Raw genomic sequence first — 21,542 nt, 5'->3', positions numbered from 1 at the left:
TGTGCACTGTTAGAAAGAAATACGGAAAAAAAGTTGCAAAAAACAGGTTTCGAAGACGGGATATAATATTCTAGCGACTCGCCTTACTCGATTAGAAACGCTTGCTTCTTAGCATTTATCGTAAGCTGCTGTCCATACGACCAAACCGCCGAGCGCACACGGACGCGATTCTCGCTTGTGTGGTGCCCGCATGGTGGGGGTCCTTCTCTTCATGTTGCTCTGTTGCACGGAACTCGAGTGTGCATCTCTGATCTGTATATATGTTATCGGAGGATTTGAATGACTTTCGCACTTCTTTCCTCAACCAAAATTTTATTGCAAGGCCATGATATAATGTACAAGGCAAAATAGGCATATGCAAAAGGTCTAATAAATAATGGTAAAATATTTTATTTGAAATATATATATTGTTACGCCTGTGCTTTTCGCCGCTGATGCGGCGATCGATAATATCGATCGGTCCGTCAGCTGTAACACAGCATCAGCGGCGAAAAGCACAGGCGTAACAATATATATATATATTACTATACATTGAACTGGAGAAAAATGTCATATGCTTTCCTTATTTTTATTCTTATGTAATAAATACAAAATAAATAATTTAATGAATCAATTAAATTAATATATACATATACACATGTATTGAATACATACTTATCTTTATTTTGTATTTTGTACAATGATTGAAATAATATATACTCATTATTTCAGTCATCGTATAAAATGCAAAATAAAGATAATTATATGTGTATATGTATATATTTAATTAATTATTTATTTATTTTGTATTCATTACACAAGGATTCAAATAAAGAAAGCATGACAGAGTTTTTCTTCAGTAAAATTTATAGTACTATATATATATTTTTAAAATATTATTTTCTCATATTTCAAATTCATTTTTGACTCGTATATGTCTGTTTCGTCTCGTACATATTGTAGCCTTGCGACGGAATTACGGCCAAGAAAAGAAGCGCGAGCGTTGTTTACAAAACATCCGACGATACCATACACAGACACAGACCACACGTCAGTGTAGTGTGTTACCACTACACAAACAAATACGGCACACGGACTTATGCCGATAATATCACTCTCATTTTTAGTTCCATCGAAATGATGGCGCTTTCGCGTCGGAGTTCGTCAGGCACTCCAGCATCCTCTTAATTCCCGCAAGTCGGAGAGACCTTTTACGCGATATCCGGAGTCGGCTGGACATGCGGTAATTGAGCGTAATTGAGCGCTCACGGTATCAAAACTACTGGTTAATGGTGTGAGAGACACAAAATACAGAAATAACTCACGCTACCAGCCATAACCGGACGAAACTCTACGGCTACCCGAGAGGCGGCTTACAATGAGTGGACGTCGTCGGCGTCTTCGGTGTCGTCGGGCTGAGTCCTGGGTGTCGTCCTCACGCACTTGCGGCACACCGAACAGTGGCTCTTCTCGGCTCTGCACGTAGGTCCTCTCCAAGTCCGCGTCGCCTTCCTGCGCATCCTGCCGATTTTCCGAAAAGGGGGGCCCCTGAGAACCGCCCACAGTTCATCCAGGGCGCCCCCCTCCGCTCTCTGTGGTTTCCTCAAATCTTTCGGCCGTTAACGTGTCGATGAGTCGAGGTTCTCGGAAGAGACTGGTTAGGCTGGCCGGGCCATACTCCGGTCCTTCCGGGTGCAGCATCTTCGGGATCCCCGGAGCCGTCTGCAGCCGGGCGAGGTCCGCTGCTGCGTGTTTCTGCGTTTCTTAGACTCTGTGGCTGAAACCAAAGCGGAGTTAGATAGGGCTTGGATGGCGGAGGCGACGGGATCGCAGTACCTGACCTTATGCCGTGGGGTCACTGACGCGTGACACCCGTCGATGATCCCTCGGCGTCCGGTCTTCCTGGCGATGCTGCATCTTCGCCCTGAGGCACAAAACACGCAACGCCGCCCGCACGGGGTCTCGCCTTACAATTTAAAAAACGATATTAACGACATAAAACGGGAATGACAATACAAACAACGCGTACAAATTGTGGAGTCTCGCGGGTTGCTCTCTCCACGCAAGGAGCAACACCAGGACTCTTTGCTCCCTCGGCCGGGCCATCGCCCTTGTGACGGCGCTCGAAAAGCGTCACGTCACAATATAAAATAGTTTTAGAAGCCTAAGCTAGAGGACTTCAAAGGAACGATACTGCGAACTGAAAACAGTTTTATGTTAAATCATCTTTTTAAGACATTGTTTAAAAAATAATTAAGAAAATGTATTGTATATTTAACCAAGAACCAAAGAGGTGAGAGGCAATTATAATACAAGTTTACGAACATAACCTTAAAATATTTTAAGCAAAATAATTTAACAAGTACATAAAAAATAATAAAAATATTACAAAAATCATATACAAACACTATCTAGCTCTTACACTTTATTCATTATTTTGTGAAATAAAACTTAAAGGAAAAAAGGATTACCTTCGATATCAGTAAAACCTCGGATACGTGGTGTTGCGTGGTGTCACTTGATGCCGGGCAAGCAGGAAAAGACCGGAAATAGAAATTACGTATGTAAATGGCGCAGGTTAGTACTGATCTCGTCAAACCTGAGATTATACGCGCGCGATAGAAGTGCGTACGTATCACTTCCGTACGTTTGAGTCAAACCTCAAATTATACGTGTGCGAAAGAAAACCGAATAATACTGCAAAAGATATTATAGGATTGATCTCAGTATTTAACGGATAATCACAGTAGAATGAGTATGAAAATGGGATGATACGTAGGATATCGTGTGCTGTTAGGGTATGGGACTTACAGCTGAAGTAGACAAAGAATATAAATATCCTTTAAATTCTGAGAAGCGCCATTTTTCAGCTGATCTATTTTATAGGAATATGCATAATAAAGAATCATTTTTGAGATTGTGGATGTACTATTCAAAAAATGCAGATAGAGTATTTTGCATATCTTGCAAACTATTTAATACAACGAATAGACCTTCCTTGGCGACTACGGGAAATAATGATTGGAAGCACATTTACGAAAATTTAAGATTGCATGAAAATTCCCCAGAACATTTAAAACAATTTATTAATTGGGTCGAACTAAGTCAAAGATTATACACGCATAGCAGCATAGATAAAAATTTACAGAAGGCTATTAGACAGGAGCGCGACCACTGGCAGACTGTTTTAGATCGTTTATGTAATATCATTCTTTATATTACGAGAAATAATTTAGCATTGCGTGGCTCTTCCGACAAATTGTATACACCAAATAACGGAAATTTCTTAGGATTAGTGGAATTACTTGGGAAATTGATATGACTCTTCACGAACATTTGAGGCGCATTGTATCTAAAGAAACTTATGTCCACTATTGCAGCTATAAAGTTCAAAATGAATTAATTTCTTTATTAGCTTCTTCAATCAGATCACTTATATTAGAGCGTGCCATACAGGCCAAATATTTTAGTATAATTTTAGATTGCACCCCAGACATAAGTCACATCAAACAACTATCATTTACTTTGCGATTTGTTGATGTTTCTTCGAAAGAAATATCAATTAAGGAGCATTTCATTACTTCTGTACCGATTGAAGACTCCACCGGGCAATCTTTATATGAAATTACAAAACAAATTTTACAAGAAAATAATTTGGATATTACAAATTGTAGAGGACAAGGATATGACAATGGCTCAAATATGAAAGGCAAAAATAAAGGGGTTCAAACTCGTATGCTTCAAGAGAACCCACGAGCTTTTTTTATGCCTTGTGGATGCCATAGTATGAATCTCGTTTTAAGCGACAGCGCTAGTTCGTGCACCGAGTGTATGACATTTTTTGGAATAATACAAAGGGTCTATACCTTATTTTCTGCTTCTGTAGGAAGATGGAAAATTCTTACAGATAGTGTGCCATTTTTGAAATTCTTATGTATTACTCGCTGGGAGAGTAGAATTAATTCTTTCAAACCTTTTCGTTTTCAAATAATTGAGATCCACGATGCTCTCATAACACTCAGCGAAAATGGTTCATCGGATGCTGCTATTAGGCATGAGGCCCAGACATTAGCAACACAAATATGTAACTTCGGGTTTATAGTCACGCTCGTAATTTGGTACGACATTTTACATCGAATGAATATTGTGAGCAAAAGTATGCAATCCGCTAATATGGATTTAAGCTCTGCTGTAACACTATTAAATTCTTGTGTTAATTACATTCGAAAGTACCGAATTTCTGGGTTTGAAAGAGCATTAGTAGATGCTAAAGAACTAGCAACCTTGACGTAGATGCCGTTTTTGTAAATAAAAGAGTTTAAAGAAAAAAGCGTGAATTTATGTACGAAACGCCAGATGAGGTAATGACCGATCCACAAGAACTTTTTAAAATACGCGTTTTTAATATAATATTAGATCAAGCAGATGTTTCTTTGAAGGAACGATTTGAACAGCTCAAATCTTTCCAAGAAACTTGGGGATTTTTATTTAAATTAAAAGATTTGCCGACAGTCGATAAGTTGAAGAAGCTGTGTCAAGATTTGGAAACACAGTTAAGCGATGGTACAGATCAAGATATAAATAGTAAGGAGTTATGTATGGAACTACAGTCGATAAGTTCTCTATTTCCCAGAGACGTGAATACCCCACTGGAAACATTAAATTTCATTCGTAAAAATGGTCTGGAAAACACTCTACCGAATGTATGGATAGCATTGAGGATCTTACTGACAATTCCTGTAACAGTTGCTGCTGGGGAACGTAGCTTTAGTAAATTAAAGCTTATAAAAACATATTTGCGATCTCCCATGAGTCAGGAACGATTGAATTCGTTGGCATTGTTATCAATCGAGAATAAATTAATAAGCGAAGTGGATATTAATGATATAATAAAAGAGTTCGCTGATATGAAATCAAGAAAAAAATTCATATAAAAGTTGCCAAATTTTAAAAAATATAAAGTTTATTTTAATATATATATATATATATATATATATGTCAATCGGCTACTCTGACGACAATTTTACATAAGAATTGGCTACTTTGACGACTTCTGGCTACTGTGACGACCGTCGTCGAAATTTTATCGATCAATCGTATACCTTGACGACTGTCGTCATAATAACTATATCAATTAATCGATCATTTTGGCGACACTGTATAGATTGACGACATTAAATCAGCGATTTCGATGACAGTAAACGAAAATTGTATAAATATATATATATAGCTTGGAATTTATTATTTTTAGTTTTATTGTAAATATAAACTGATTATGTAAAAATTTCAATTCGATACAGGGCAATAAAAGAATATATAATTATGATTATAATGATAATATAATCGAATAATTTTATGAACAAGAAATTGAAATTGAAAGCAAGAAAACAGCTATATAATGTATAAATATAAAATATGTATAAAACACAATTTCGAAATATAACTACAAAATTTCTAACTTATTTTGACTAACTTACAAAAACATTCATGCTTACATGGAAATGTTTTCTCCAATAAATAATACTTAACGAGAAATACCTCATACTGCACAACAAGATTGCAGAAACATTGTGACAACGTTTCATTGCAATATTGCAACATTGCATAAATGTGAAATATTGTTACAAGATTGCTGCAAGGTTGCAGCAACGGTAAAATGTCCGCTTTCAGAAATATTACTAAATAACAATGTATCAATATTGCAATAAAATATGTATGCAACATTATTTCGGAAATGTACGGTCAGACTGGATCTTTTATGCTTAACATTTTTCATGTGAACTTATGTACATTTTTCACTTAGCAAGCTATGCGCCGGTATTTTTGATTTTGAAACTTAGTCTCAAGATCAACAAAGTAAAGCCTATCTCAGATATTAAAGCCTATTATTGAGATTGAAGATTAAAGATTGAAATTTCATTAATCAGAACAAAAAAAATTTAGCTCCTTTCATTCCGATCAAATTTCAATCTTTAATCTTCAATTTTCAAAGCGTAGTTTGATACAGACATAGTGGCACGTAAATTGCTAAGTGAAAAATGTACACAAATTAACATGAAAAATATTATTAGACATAAAAGATCCAATGTGACCGTATAGTGATAAATTTTCTATTTATTTGATTATTATCATTTAGTTTAAAGGTAATAAAAATATAGATATACAGGGTGAGTCATTTTAAGTGACGCACTGAAATTTCTCAAAAATTATAGGAGATACAGAAAAATGGTTCAGACAAAAGTTGTTCAGGACAATGGAGGTCACCTATTTGTGCTAGTGACTTTGACCTTGAAGTCAATTTTCAAGGTCATTTGAAGGTCAGAGTTATTTTTTAAAATGAAAACCCCTATTTTTGATTCCAAAATCTAATAGCTGGTGTCAAGAGCTTTTCAAAACACTATAATGAAGTTATTTTTCATTAAGTACTTTTCGAGTTATGAGGCTTGTAAATTACAGTATTTTGACATAAAATACAAAATATCTTGTAAAACATTCAATTTTTGGGAATCTTACCTTAATACTTTTATGCATAAAATAATGAGACGAATCAATTGATATAAAGAAAACACATTGGTTTTAAAAAAAAGTATGCAGTTGCATGTTGCAAATTACATATTTTTTCTTGAAAGCAACTATGTGTTTTCTTTATACCAATTGATTCGTCTCATTATTTTATGCATAAAAGTATTAAGGTAACATTCTCAAAAACTTGTTTTACAAGATATTTTATATTTTATGTCAAAATACTGTAATTTACAAGCCTCATAACTCGAAAAGTACTTAATGAAAAATAACTTCATTATAGTGTTTTGAAAAGCTCTTGGCACCAGCTATTAGATTTTGGAATCAAAAATAGGGGTTTCCATTTAAAAAAATAACTGACCTTCAAATGACCTTGAAAATTGACTTCAAGGTCAAAGTCACTAGCACAAATAGGTGACCCCCATTGTCCTGAACAACTTTTGTCTGAACCATTTTTCTGTATCTCCTATAATTTTTGAGAAATTTCAGTGCGTCACTTAAAATGACTCACCCTGTATATTATATAATATAAATAAATATTTATTTTATTAATAATATTGCATTATATTAAAAATAATATTAAATAATGTTAAATAATATTTGATTAAAAATAATGCATTATTAACATTTTTTTGTATACTACTTATTATATTTCAAGCAATAAAAGAACATAATAGGGCATTGTTTTTACAATATTTTTAAAATGTTGCTGTAATATTGTTTGAATGATATTGCAAATTCATATCCGTATAATATATCTGCAACGTTGCACTGCAATGTACAATATTATAACATTGCTGCAATGTTGCTGCAAGCTTGTATGCTGTATGGGACATGTCACTATATATCAAAGCAGAATATGTGAGAAATGTGTGATTTAACATATGACGTTATTTTAACGACAAAATGATATATCGCTTGATTAACAAAAACTATTTTATATAAATCAATTAGTAAATATACGCATATAAAATTAACTTATACTTAAATACGCAATTCTCGATAAGAATATTAATTGTTAAAAAAATCATCAAAATTAGAAATTTTTTAAACTTCAAAATTCTCGTTACTTTATTATTATATCTAACTTTCTGTCGAAATTACAGTAGCCTACAATAGCGTTCGTTTAGTACAGCGACACTTTATATGGAACGACTATTTTATAACGACACTTCTAGTTTCAGTGAAAGTATTATTTTATATGAATCAATTATTATTAAAAACATGTATGTGATATTTACTTGCGCTCAAATACATATTAATATTAATGAATAATATAAGAATATTAATTCTTAAAAAATCATCAAAATCGAAGCACTTAAAGTTTCAAGATTCTCATAAGTTACGAGAAACCATGAAGCATAATATAAACAGTTAATTACAACTTAGTACTTATTATTTTACTTAGCAATAAACAAGGTTAAACTACAAGTAAGGCGATCCTGGAGCCGTCTGTTTTACCGATTTCTTTAAATGCAATTTTATTTCTTTTTAGCTGTTTAGAATAAAAAATTCTTTTCTGTAATTAAAATACATATGCTAATGCATCGATGACGACTCAATTTGATCGGATTTTTTATTCCATTTAGCCAAAAAATAGAATAACTTTTGTCTGAACCATTTTTCTGTATCTCCTATAATTATTAAAAATAGAAGGTAAAACACATCGGATTTATTTTCAGCCACTGTAAAGCGTATCTACAAAAATGTTGTTAAAAAAAGTTGTTTTATATAAAGTGTCGTCATACTATCCAAACGCTCTGAATTCTCAGTAACGTATTTATCTGAAATATCCGACATTATTTAACATTCATAAATATAAAATAGAAATTATTAGAAAAAATATAGAAATTTTCTATGTAATATAACAAGTGATTTCATAAAAAAGTATAAGATTCATATTATATGCTGAATGTGTAACATTAAAAATTTATATAACTATCATGCAAGCGCCCTGTATTGCTATAGAGGTTGATTACGTCAGACTGTGATGTCACAAAATTTCCTATCGTCTACTTTCATACATATATATGAAGATTCAACAGCAAGAAATTCTACAAATACCATTTTTGTAATAGAGAAAAAATTTGTTGATTAAAAAAGCAATCATTTAAAATACAGTCATTTATTTCAAAAGTATGCTCAATTTCTACTTCGCATTGCAAAAGAATTGCGAATTAAAGATTACAATTTAATTAATCAGAACGAAAATAATCATTAAAATTATATGATTATTGAATTTTAATCTCAGTTCGCAATTCCATAATTTGACACGAGTTTTAGTTCGTATTTGATTTTAATTGGTTTATTTGGTCTATTGGTCTATCATTATTATTTATGAAATATAGTTGTTTATTTGGAAAGTGATGTAAATTCAATTCTGAAAGAAATAGCAAATTTGGTTTCTTTCAACAAAATTTGAACTTGTCCTTAAAAAGAATTAATATAGATAATTAATTACTACAGCAAAAAAGAATTAAAAATTAAAAATTCTTTAAATGATTATAATTGTAAGCATACAAGCGTCATAATTATATTTACATTTATTACAGAAAAGAATATCTCAACATTTACAACAAGATGTATTGTATATATTCATTCAAATATAAAATTCTCTTTTCTGTCTCGGCACTCACCATTAGGGCTATTCTACAATAAGCCGTAAATCGTATAGTCATAAGAAATTGACCAATTACAGACAAATCACATAAGAATTCATCGACTGTGATTGCTCAATTTCTTATGACTTTACGACTCACGGCTTATTGTAGAAAGCCTATTAGTCTTAAGAAATGATAATCACAGTCGATTATTCTTCTGTGATTTGTCTGTGATTGATCAATTTTTTAAGATTAAGACTAAGATTAAGATTAATACCGAAGCATAAATTAGTCATCAAACTGTGTGATAATGTATAAAGATATGTTTGTTTTTAGCTAAGATAGTACACTGCCCGTCAATGATTCGCTGGGTAGTGCAGTAGCCCTAACTTATTAGTCTAAGCCTAGATCTACAATAAGTATAGCCGTAAGAAATTGATCACTCACAAAACATAAAAGAATAATCGACTATGATTGGTCAATTTCTTACGCCTTAAAGCTTATTACATCTATTGTAAATTTAGGCCTATGGCGAATTCCCACTGAGCGCGTCACGCATCTTGTTCTATTTTATTCCATTCCATTACCATGCAATAAAATGAGATGCTTTAATTGGTTAATTTGTGACGCTGACGGATGACGCGACGCGTGACATATACGCTCAGAACATATTTGTCAGTAGGAATTCGCCATTAGGTCGATAAGTTAGAGGTTAGAGCTACTGTACGACCCAGCGAATCATAGACGGGCATTATACGTGAAAAACAGAGACGATGATACCTTATAGATACTATCTCTCTCGACATCAAGATTATCAGGCAGAAACAAAGGCAACGTTCGTATTAAACAGTAACCTAGCAATAAACAAACTAACTTAGCAACGATTATTTTTTGTATAATCGGCTATGAAACATGTAGAAACGTGTACGTTCGCGCTTTAACCACATTCAACCATGCTATAAATATTATCCAAAGAGTTGTATTGAAAATAGAAATTCTAATATGTACGCCTTAGTAAAATTTCATGATGGTATTTATCACGTGTGCAAATCAAATCTTATTACTTGTAAAGGCGTTACAAAAGCTACATACAGTGATAGACGTAAGTACCCAGCAAATATTATAGCGAAAAATGGTAAGTTGGAATTTTTTTATATTTTATAATGTATATTTTATATACGTTTTCAATGTTATTATTATATGTAAGTAATATCAATCACCATTATACGGTGGATATCAATGTTTTCTAAACTGAAATTGCACGCATATCAAAATATATTAGCACATGCATGAAAATGATATAGAGAAATGATGTAGCGAAAAAGCAAGAGCTGAGTATGCTCTGATATGTGCGTACAATTTTAGATAAAAAGGCATTAGTCTCATTGTGTTACTTGGTAATTATATTATTTATAAAGAAAATACAGAATTTTACAATGTATATAATAGCAAATTTCTCTAAATCCAATATTCATATTTTTTCATTATTGTACGAATAATCATAATTTTAATGTCTAATTATTTTTCTATTTGTTTTCATTCCAAAAAGTATAAATATCAATTCAATTCTTTAACGATGGTTTAAGAATGACTAATTAATTGCAATTGATTAATTAAAAGATTTTTACTTATAGTAGAGAGAGAGAGAGCTTCATCAAAGCTTTATTTGTTTTAATATAAAAGTCACATGTAATATTATTTTAGTTTGAAGAAAAAACTTTATAAATATGACATATTGAATTAAAAAACTGAATTATTATTATTAAATAGATTACTATTGAATATCTTTTTTATCATTACAGATAACAAAGCTATATTACACGAAATAAAACAGAATATATTTGCAAATAAACCACGTGTGTTTTGTAAAAAAATTTATTTCCAAAGTAGAAAGAGAAATACAAAATACAAAAATTATGATTATGAAAGGACTACGAATACCTGCGTATTCAAAGGTAAGTACAATATTATTAATTATTGCATTAATTATTTGACTTTTTTTCATAAGCATTAATGTAATGTAATATTTATTTACTTTAAAAATCATTACTTCTGATACATTTAATTAATATCATCAATTATTTAATATGTCAATAGTAATATACTTTTTTTCTTATGTTAGATATTAACACAACGACTTTTATGAATACATGAATACAATGAATACAAAAACGTTTCTACTGTACATGCTAAAATGTAATGCATATTTCTTTTTTATTTTTGTATTAGATATTAACATTTTCTAAATTCAGAGAAATTTTAGCAATTATACACTTTTTAACAATATATTCATGTTTGAGTATTCATAAAAAACTGAGAATAATGTTTCGCAATGTTCTTTTTTTAAATATATGTTTGTTTTGTATTATAAAGATTACTTAATAATGCTAACTTTCAAATTATTTTTTAATAATAATCTGTAAATTATTATCATTTTCTCAAATAAAGAAAACGACAAATCGGAAACAGAAATTAAGACCTACAATTATAAAGACACTAATGTCTTAATATCTTTTGGTACGATTAATTAATATTATTATCTATATTATCAGTATATTATCAATATATTATTATCCATTATAACTTTATTCAATATTTCATGATATGGATGAGATGCATATAGGCCGGTATTCATAGTCGATTCTAATATTTAAGACCGTTTTAAGTACAGTCTTAAAATGTGACAGAGCCCTATTAGCGTCTTAAAACATTACTTAAGACGATCTTAAAATAAGAACGGACTATGAATACCGATCATAATATACTTTTTTTTCAAATACAGTCATTATGAATGCATAACCAAATAAAACGCATGATTGAAAGTTTTTTTTATCACAAATTTTGTAGGTGTATCAAAAAGTTTATATCAATCTCTTTAAGTATGTTTCTATAAATGCTAGAATGTATATTTTTCTTTTTTCCAATTAATAAATCAATCATCGACGAAAATAAAGGAAACGACGAACTGGAAACATCAGATATCCCAGTGATCATTGAAAAAAATAGAAACAATTGTTCAACTGAAACTGAAAGCAAGGAGAGTGGTATTGAAATGTTTGATGTTCCAATGCATAACAGTGAGTGTTCAAAATATTTTCATCTATTCCATGTATTAAAGATTGGCATAAATGCATTAACATTTAGCAAATTTAGAGTAGTTAGAAATTTTGGCAATAATCCACTTCCTAATTACACATATATATGTTTGACTTAATAATTTGTAAGAATAAAAATAATATTCTATAAAAGTTTTGTAAAATATTCTGTAAATATTTTGTAAAACTTTTTTTCTAATATAATTTCTTTCATACTAGTTTCTATACTAGTTTTTCATGATAAATGTTACTTTTCAAGGCTAAATTTTAAAATTATTTTTTAAAGTAATATTGTAATTATTGAATAAAGTAATATTTTAAAGTAAAATTATTTTTTAAAGTAATATCATGTTAAAGAGTTTATTCATTGTTTCATGACATATACGAGATAATATAATATAACAAATTTCGACAGTCACTTTCTAAAGACATATTCACATGTTTCATTATTTATAATTTGTAAAAATAAGACTAATATTCCGTAAAAGTTTTTTCTTTTTAATATACATATATATGTGTTTCGCATGAATGTTCACTAATACTAAATTTAATTTTTTTTTAAATAATATTTAAGTTATTATTGTTTTCTCCAATAAATAACAGTAATTAATACATATTAAAACAAAACGCATATAACTGAAACTTAATCATAAATAATTTTGTAAGAGCGTATTAAAAAATTTATGCCAGTCTCTCTAAGTACATTTCTATTACGAAAGCTAGAATATAATGCACATTTTCTTTTTTGCTATTACATTAAGATATAGATAAACCAACCATAACAGTCACTGATGAAAGTAGAAGGTATGACAGACCAGAAACAGCAGAAATAGAAATTAAGGATTGTGATTATCTAGACACCAGTAATGTTCCAACATCTTCTAGTACGATTAATTAATATATTTTATCCATTACAATTTTATTCAATATTTCATGATATGAATGAAATACATAATATACTTTTTTTCTACATCAGATATCAACGCAGTAATCATCGAAAATGGAAATAGTTGTCCAACTGAGATTCAAAGCAAAGATAGTAATATAGAAACGTTTGATGTTCCAATACATAACAGTGAGTATTCAAAATATATATTTCCATGTTTTCTATATATTAGGCTGCATTAACATTTACTAAATTTAGAATTATTAAAAACTTGGCAATCATAAACCAGTAGTCATATATATAGTCGGTTCTTATATATAAGATTTTCTTAAGTATAATCTTAAAACATAAATCAATCATATACAATTTTTATAATTTTATTAAAATTATAATAATACTAATCTTTCAAACAACACTGAGCCAGTGCTGGTAGCTCTGGCAACCAGTATTGGACCGTTCGTAAGATCAACACTGGATCAGTGCAGGCTAACTACACTGAACCAGTATCGTTTATCAGTATTGGGACAAACTTATCATCCGACGCTGCGCCAAAACTGAGCCAGTAGTGTTGCCAGTACTGCAATTCAGGCAATCATTACTGGTCCAGTATTGGGCCGATTGCAAAATCCTATATGGGTAAGGACGGAGCGGCAACAGAAAAGAAAGATTGCTATTATCAGGAGAGCACTGATCTTCGAGCATCTTCTAGTATAATTAACGAAAATAAGAGTAACGATAGACTAGAAACAGAAAAAAACTGTTCTTATAAAAAAACCATTGATCTTCCTACATCTGGTATATTTAACTAATTATAGATTATATCTGCAATTACTATTTGATTATATGAACAAAGTACTAATATATCTTTTTTCTTATATCAGATATTAATACAATTTTGAATAAAAATGAGAACGTATGTCACAGTGAAATACAAAATATAGACTGTAATATTAATGGAATTTCAGATGTGCTTTTACCTTGTGGTTAGTATTTTTAATATTATGAATTATCTATAATCTATTTTATAAGTTTTAAAGAAAGATAATATATTTTTCAATTTTAATATTAGATTTGGTTAGTAAATCAATTAGTAAATCAGTAAGCATCGATAAAGACATAAGCAATGAAAGAACTGATAAATTCAATGAAGTCTGGCAAGATGTTGAAATTTTATTATCTTGTGGTAAATTTATTTTCATATTTTTCATAATACTAGTTACTTCTGAAAATTATTTTGATGATAACTACTGATTACATCATTATAATTGTTTTTGTTAGAACCTTTGTCAGAACCTGCAAGTATACAGACATGTAATGCAGTTGAAAATAATCTGGAAATTGACAATATTAACATGGACGTCTCATTAACAGGTATGTTTCTTATTTTCTAGTTTGGGAAGTAACATGTTATTGTAACGTGTTATTGTTACTTTATTCTTTCTGAAACAGTAACATACTTATATTTTTTTTAGTAACAACGAATTTAACATTTTCTTTTATTGTTACTTTTTACATTTTGAACCTATTTCTGATGTATTGTTTATGTATTTAATCTTTAATTAGTATATTATTTTTTATATTTAAAATATCTTAAGTATAAAGATAATCATAAATCAATCATATATTAGTGTAGTTCTATGATACATTAGCTGCATATTTTAAAAACAAACTGTCTTTACTTTAAATTAAAAATTCACATTAAAATTTTTGAACATAAGATCAACAGTGCAAAAACGTATAAATTTTGCTATATTTATAAGTTTAATGAATCAACAATTTTTATTTGCATTTTAAGCATTTTAAAATATTTCTCTTTAAATTTGTGTGGTATTTTGAAATTAAGATTATATTGCTTTTAATAATATTTGAACAAAAACATTTAAAAAATAAATTTTTAAATTTGATATTGGTTTAACATTTAAAAAATAACGATGACAAATTAAAAGTAACTTTTAAAAAGTAACTTTCCCAATTTTGATTGTATTATAATTGAATATGTTGAATATTACAAAAAAAATTAATGAAGCTTAATATTTCTTATGCAGTAAGTAATACCTGAATTCATTATCACTTGCTGTTATGCATTATTAAATAAGCTTATTTGTTTTCATTCTATTTTTTTGTTTACAGATTTACTTAACATATCTCCATCTACATTTATTTTAGATGATTGTGTTAGAAGAATATCTTTTAATACTACTGGTATGTAAAAGTTAATTATATTTAATATTTTTGAGGAATTTGTAAAATAGTAGAATCAGTCATTTATAGGATTTAAAACTAAATATTTCAAAAACTATATTAATATCAAAATAAAACAGAATGGAAGTTATTTTTTAATATAGTTCAAATTGAGATTTTACATTACTCTTACAATATATCTTTCGCGTATTTTCTTGTAAATGTAAAATTAAAATTAACAATGTGACCACCTAGTTATTAATCACTATTTTCATGTAGTTATAATTTTGATTGCTAAGATTAGGAATGTTTAGATGTAAAAACACATGAATATTATTATAGGAGCTAGATACAAAATATAGTAAATGATCCTGACATCCTTTTTGAAGTATTAAATTTGTTACAATGGACATCATAAACAATATATATTTTTTGCAATAATATATGAAAATTTATGTTATAACAATTGTCTTTATTATCTATATTGAAAAGTAAAAACCTGAGTATGATATTTCGATAATAATAAAATGTTTTCCTAACTTTAAATTGCTAATATTATATATGAGATATCACAGATTGTTTGCAAGTTTCTAAGCAGTTTTTATTATTAAAATATATCATATTTTATAATTAACTTTTTAATTTTAAGTATTTAATTTTGATTTTAATTTTATAACAAATTATACGTATATTTTTAAAAATTTATATTTGTAGATGATACGTGTAATTCTATTACATGTCAAAATGTGAGTCAAATAGGAAATGAAGCAAATGTCCAAATATCATCAACACTTGGTATGTAAATTGTAAAAGCTCTTTTTGATTATTTTTGTAAATTTATTAAGATTCTTGGTCCTTTATTATAGATTTTAGCTTTATGATAAAAAAAGAGAAAATTTTATGAAGAATTCTTATAAGATAGTTCAAATAAAAAGATATATTTATAAGATAAGATTAATTTAGACTTTATAAAATACTCAGAAAACTTTTTTCTTCTGTTTTGATAAATATCAATAAAATTAATGTGATATATCTAATTAAAAACCAAATAACACACAACTTTATATCTGTTTGTTATATTTAGTACAGTTCAAAAAAGTTATTAAGCAAAAGAAAAATTTTCGGAAATATAAATTATTTTTCAATTATGTGATTTTTTAATGTGATTTTTAATTTTATAGCTTATTATCGATTTATTATTACAGTTATTGATTACTAAAGCAAAAAGAAAGTTTTTTTTCTATACTTTATTAAGTTATTTAATTAATTACAAATATCATTGTATATATATTTTTATTTCAAGATATATTTTGCAAGAATTTTGAACATGAATTTTTTCGCTTTTGATGTCATGAGTTGAGATAACTAAGGTAATGAACGAAATGAATTAAACCCAATACTTACCTAATCTACATCTTTTTTTACAGACGTTGAAAATGGTAAAGAAAGTAGTGAATCAGAATATGTACCATCAGAAGATGAACATTTATCGGATAATGAACTGCCACAAAAACGCAAATCAAGCTTAAACACAACTGTAACTTCAATGTCAAGTTTAGATGCCTCGCAAATTAATGGTAATGGATGCAACGATGAAAATATGTATGTAGAGACTTCTAATGCAAGATCTCCTAAAAAAAACTATTGTATATTTTGTTCAAAATTGCAAACACAACTTGCACGACATCTAGAAAAAGTACATCGTAATGAATTGGATGTAAAAAGGTTTACGGCTTTACCCAAAAATAACACAGAAAGGAAAAAAATTATAGAAATTTTACGAAAAAATGGCAATTTTAAATTTAATACAAATTCGACATTGAATAATGGACAACTTATAGTATCTAGACGTCCCAATGAAAAATATAACAAGCTCGCCAGAGATTTTATTGCTTGCTCAAAATGTAAAGGTTTCTTTGCAAAAAGTACAATACGTCATCATTCTCGAACCTGCTTTGGAAAAGATTTTCGGAAGAATAAATGTATTATGATAATGGGTAGAAAAATTATGTGCAGGTTACATTCTTCGGCAAATGAAACTTTGAAGAAAATGGTATTTCCAGTCATGCGTGAAGACGAGATTACACGCATTATAAGATATGATGAATTATTGATTTTATTTGGAAATAAACTCTGCATTAAATACAAATCTCAACATCATCATGACATGATACGTGCAAGATTGCGTCTTCTTGGCCGCTTCCTTTTGGCATTAAAAAGTATAAATAAAAATATAAAAAACTTTGAATCGCTATATCGTCCAGCAGTATATGATGACTGTATCCATGCGATAAATATAGTTGCAAGATATAATGATGAAGAAAAAATATATGAAGCTCCTGCAGTGGCGGCAAACTTATCCACTTTAATTAAACACATTGGAAATCTTCTTATCGCAGAATGTATAAAGAGGGAAGATTCAGAAAAAAAGAAACTAGTTAAAGACTTCTTAAAGTTATTAGTTGTTGATATTGGGACAAGTGTAAATAAGACTGTTATGGAAACACAATCAGCTCAGAAAAGACGTAAAAAAGTTATTCTACCATCATTGGAAGATATCAAAATATTATATAAATATTTGGAAAAAAAGCGAATTGAAGCTTTTACAACACTACAACAATCCTTTTCTTATCATAGTTGGCTTTCTTTAGCAGAAGCTACACTAATATCTGTACTTGTATTTAATAGACGACGGTCGGGAGAAATGGAGCGAATTCTTATTGAAGATTTCCAAAGTTACGAAAAACTACATGAAAACGTAAATACCGACATTTATACATTATTATCAAAAAAAAAATAAAAAAATTGCGGAAAAATATATTCGATTCTGTATTAGGGGCAAATTGGGCCGTGGAGTGCCCGTTTTATTAACAAAGCAGTTATTTGAAAGTATTAATTTAATTTTAAAATTTTGCAAAGAAGCTGAAATACCTAAAACAAATCCTTACGTATTTGCATTACCTGGCTATAATAAAAAAAGATTTAGACATCTTAAAGCCTGCATTTTATTACGAAAATTTGCAGAAGAATGTAATGCAAGTCAGTCTACTACTTTGCGTGCTACAGAATTGCGGAAGCATGTGGCAACATACTGTATTCAATTAAATCTTGATGAGATTGATGTATCTGATCTTGCTACATTTATGGGTCATTCTGAGAAAATACATAAGGATCATTATAGACAACCATTGGCAAGCAGAGATATATTAAAAGTTTCACAATATTTGGAAGCAGTTCAAGGAAATAAAAATATTTCAGATGACGAAACTTCAACAAATAACAGTTCCGAAAGTGATGAAGAAGCAAAACAGAACAACTTTAATAGCTCAAATAAAGAAAATATACATTCAGGTAATAACATTTTACATTTGTATTTCTTATGCATAATATTCTATTTCTATACAATATATATACATATATATATATAATTCCTTTCAAATATTCACAAACATTTATTTCAGACACAAATTTATATGACTTACCTGATGATATAATACATAATCAACAAAGGAATAGCGATGGAAAAAAAAACAAAAACGTTCAAGTGAGTATTTTACATTAAATATGTGAAATTTTAATGTTGTATGTTTTATTTTTCTAAGAATTGTTTAAAAATGTTTGCAGAGTCTTGTATCTTATATATACAGGGTGATTCAAAATAACCTGATGTCCTTGCAATGCCATATTCTTGAGCGAATTCTGAGACAATTTTTCCTTTTACAAAATTTTGTCCGAAGCTTAGTTTTCGAGTTATAATTGAAAATAGTTTGCTACTTACGAGTCCGATAGTTATAATTGAAAATAGATAGCAACTTACGAGTTCGGTACAACGGACAGACAGAGACGGTGTAATGCGTCATGAGACGATAGTAAACACTTGACAGTCTCATTATACGTTGCGCGTCCCTGCCTGCCTGTTGTACCGAACTCGTAAGTTGCTATCTATTTTCAATTATAACTCGAAAACTAAGCTTCGGACAAAATTTTGTAAAAGGAAAAATCGTCTCAGAATTCGCTTAAGAATATGGCATTGCAAGGACATCAGGTTATTTTGAATCACCCTGTATATATATATATATATATATATATATCATAGAGATTATATAAAAGTTATGAGTTATAAGAGTTACAAGTTATAAGAAATTATGGCACAAAAGTGTTTGTAAATCTCATGTACCTATTTTAGTATAATGTTTAACAACATTTCTTTTTAAATTTAATTTTCAGTATACTTTTTATTTTATTTTTAGTATAATTTTTTCTTTTAACATTTCATTTTTTTCTCAAATTTATATATCATGATTATTATTATATATTATTTATACGTATATAAGTATCACTTTAACAATACTGGTTTTTTTTACTAGCATCGCCATATGGAAAAACTAAAAGAATTCGTTGGTCTCAGAAAGAACAAGAAACAGCACTTCATGCATTTGCTAAACATATGGAAAATTTAACATTACCCTCTTTGAGAGAAATACAAGAAGTAAAGAAACAGTACACTTCTCTTGCACAACGTACATCCCCACAAATAAAAACGTGGATACATAATAAACAAAAAGCTTTTCGTAAACAATGTGAGTATGTATTATGTTAATACTTAAAAACATTTTTAAAATAGAAAATTAATTATTGTTACACTATTAATGTGACAAAAGTAAATGCAATTAGTAAATTATATGCAGTTTTACTAATATATAATTAACTAATTTATGCAATTAGTAAATTATATATTATGTTATTTTCATAGTTATTTGCTAATTATTAGAGCAAGGAAAAGTATATCGGTATATTTTACAAACATACTCAATTGATTGTAAGTATTATTTTATGAATATATCTTTTTGTTTCAGGAATTTTAATATCTTTCTCAAACTTTTGATGTTCTTCTGATGTCACAGACCTTCTTGCTTTTGATGTCTGTCATATACTTATTCGCTTTTCTTAAGTTAAGACTGCATCAGTGAACAAAAGTATACCTATCAATAATAAGTTTATTTGACTTCAAGTTGGAGTTTTGAAATTTCATGAATATTTCTAGCGATATTAAAAAGATACGTATATTTTAAGTTTTATTCTATTAAGTATCTTTCAACTAAAGAAACTTTAAGATATATATGGATGTGCAATGACAAATGCAATATCTGTAATGTTATTTAATTTTGATTATAATTATGTAATTTTAAGTTTATGTCTGTCTATAAGTATATCTATATATTGCTGCTATACGTTAAAAAGGATGAAGATACTTAAATGATAATTGCTAGAGAGTGTAAACATTTTATAGTATTTTTACATACTTTTTAAGTCATTACTTTAAAGAAGTGCCTTTATTTAAAAACTAAAATAAGAGTGATAAAAAGCAATACTGTCTTATACTTTATATAATCAGCTATTTTAAAGCATAAAAGTTGTTTAATTTTGATTTTAGTTTATTATTCAAAACTATAGAATTATTCAAATTTACTATAGAATAACAAATAAATGCAAAGTTTCTTTACTAGCATTTGATAAAAAGTACAAATATCTAAGAGATTATATCTTTAATTTAAAGAAAACATGGTAACTATAGTACATTATTCTTGTGATATACTAAGTAAAATATGTCAAGTATAAATTTATACTGATAGAATGTGATATTTCATGTATTACAATAATTTTCACTCATATGTAGGAATATAATAATTTAAGTTCAATTTGTGATTAGATTTATTTGCATACGAGGATATTGTATCTATCTATGTATGAATGTAATCTTTTGAACTTATGAATGTAATCTTTTGTAACTTTGATGTTTATGTATTACTTTTATATTATAAGCAGTTATTCTACATTATAAGCAGTTATGTTCTATGTCTATTTAAGTCTTGTGTCTAAACAATGCTATTAATCGTTCAGATAAGGAAAGAATTGACAAATCGCATTTTAACTATTCAGACTAATGTGATTGAACAATTGTTTTCCATTCAAAATCTTGGAGCGATTTCTAATATTGCAGATACAAGGTTTTAGATATAATACTTGCCTGATAGAAAATGATTTTATATTGCATAATTTATGAAATTTCTTATGTAATTGATGTTCTTTATTTTTCTTATATATATATTTTACACTTTGTAAACATTACACTTATTTTTCTTTATTTCTTTATTAATTTGTTTTCTATCTAAACATATAAAACAGAAAAAAAGATTACATTCAAAATGTTATAAAAGAAAATAAATATTCTAAAATTATACTTATCTGAATAAAGAAATTAAGATTTAAAAAATCAAA

At 28.7% G+C, this 21,542-nt stretch overlaps 1 protein-coding gene across 6 annotated transcripts; it reads left to right on the top strand.

The window, feature by feature from the left end:
• Nucleotides 1-7,195: 7,195 nt before the first annotated feature.
• Nucleotides 7,196-21,542, top strand: LOC136999212 (uncharacterized). 6 transcript variants are annotated; one of them, XR_010889594.1, is made up of 14 exons: nucleotides 7,203-10,203; nucleotides 10,904-11,056; nucleotides 12,056-12,178; nucleotides 12,958-13,080; nucleotides 13,173-13,271; nucleotides 13,964-14,065; nucleotides 14,152-14,265; nucleotides 14,361-14,453; nucleotides 15,213-15,284; nucleotides 15,978-16,058; nucleotides 16,691-18,614; nucleotides 18,725-18,807; nucleotides 19,631-19,843; nucleotides 20,120-21,542. XR_010889594.1 is itself a non-coding variant. In XM_067352694.1 (10 exons), exons 1-10 carry the CDS (start codon nucleotides 10,104-10,106, stop codon nucleotides 16,064-16,066), a joined length of 1,101 nt encoding a protein of 366 aa, XP_067208795.1. In that variant the 5' UTR covers nucleotides 7,196-10,103; the 3' UTR covers nucleotides 16,067-16,322. The 6 variants fall into 6 exon arrangements, 1 of the variants encoding a protein (XP_067208795.1); XR_010889593.1 differs by having other exon boundaries at nucleotides 7,203-10,236; XR_010889595.1 differs by lacking the exon at nucleotides 14,152-14,265 and having other exon boundaries at nucleotides 7,203-10,236.

The sequence above is a fragment of the Linepithema humile genome, chromosome 4, assembly GCF_040581485.1.
Source record: "Linepithema humile isolate Giens D197 chromosome 4, Lhum_UNIL_v1.0, whole genome shotgun sequence".
Lineage (NCBI taxonomy): Eukaryota > Metazoa > Arthropoda > Insecta > Hymenoptera > Formicidae > Linepithema > Linepithema humile.
The sequence above is the reverse complement of the archived record's forward strand: the minus strand, read 5'-3'. Positions and strand labels throughout refer to the sequence as shown.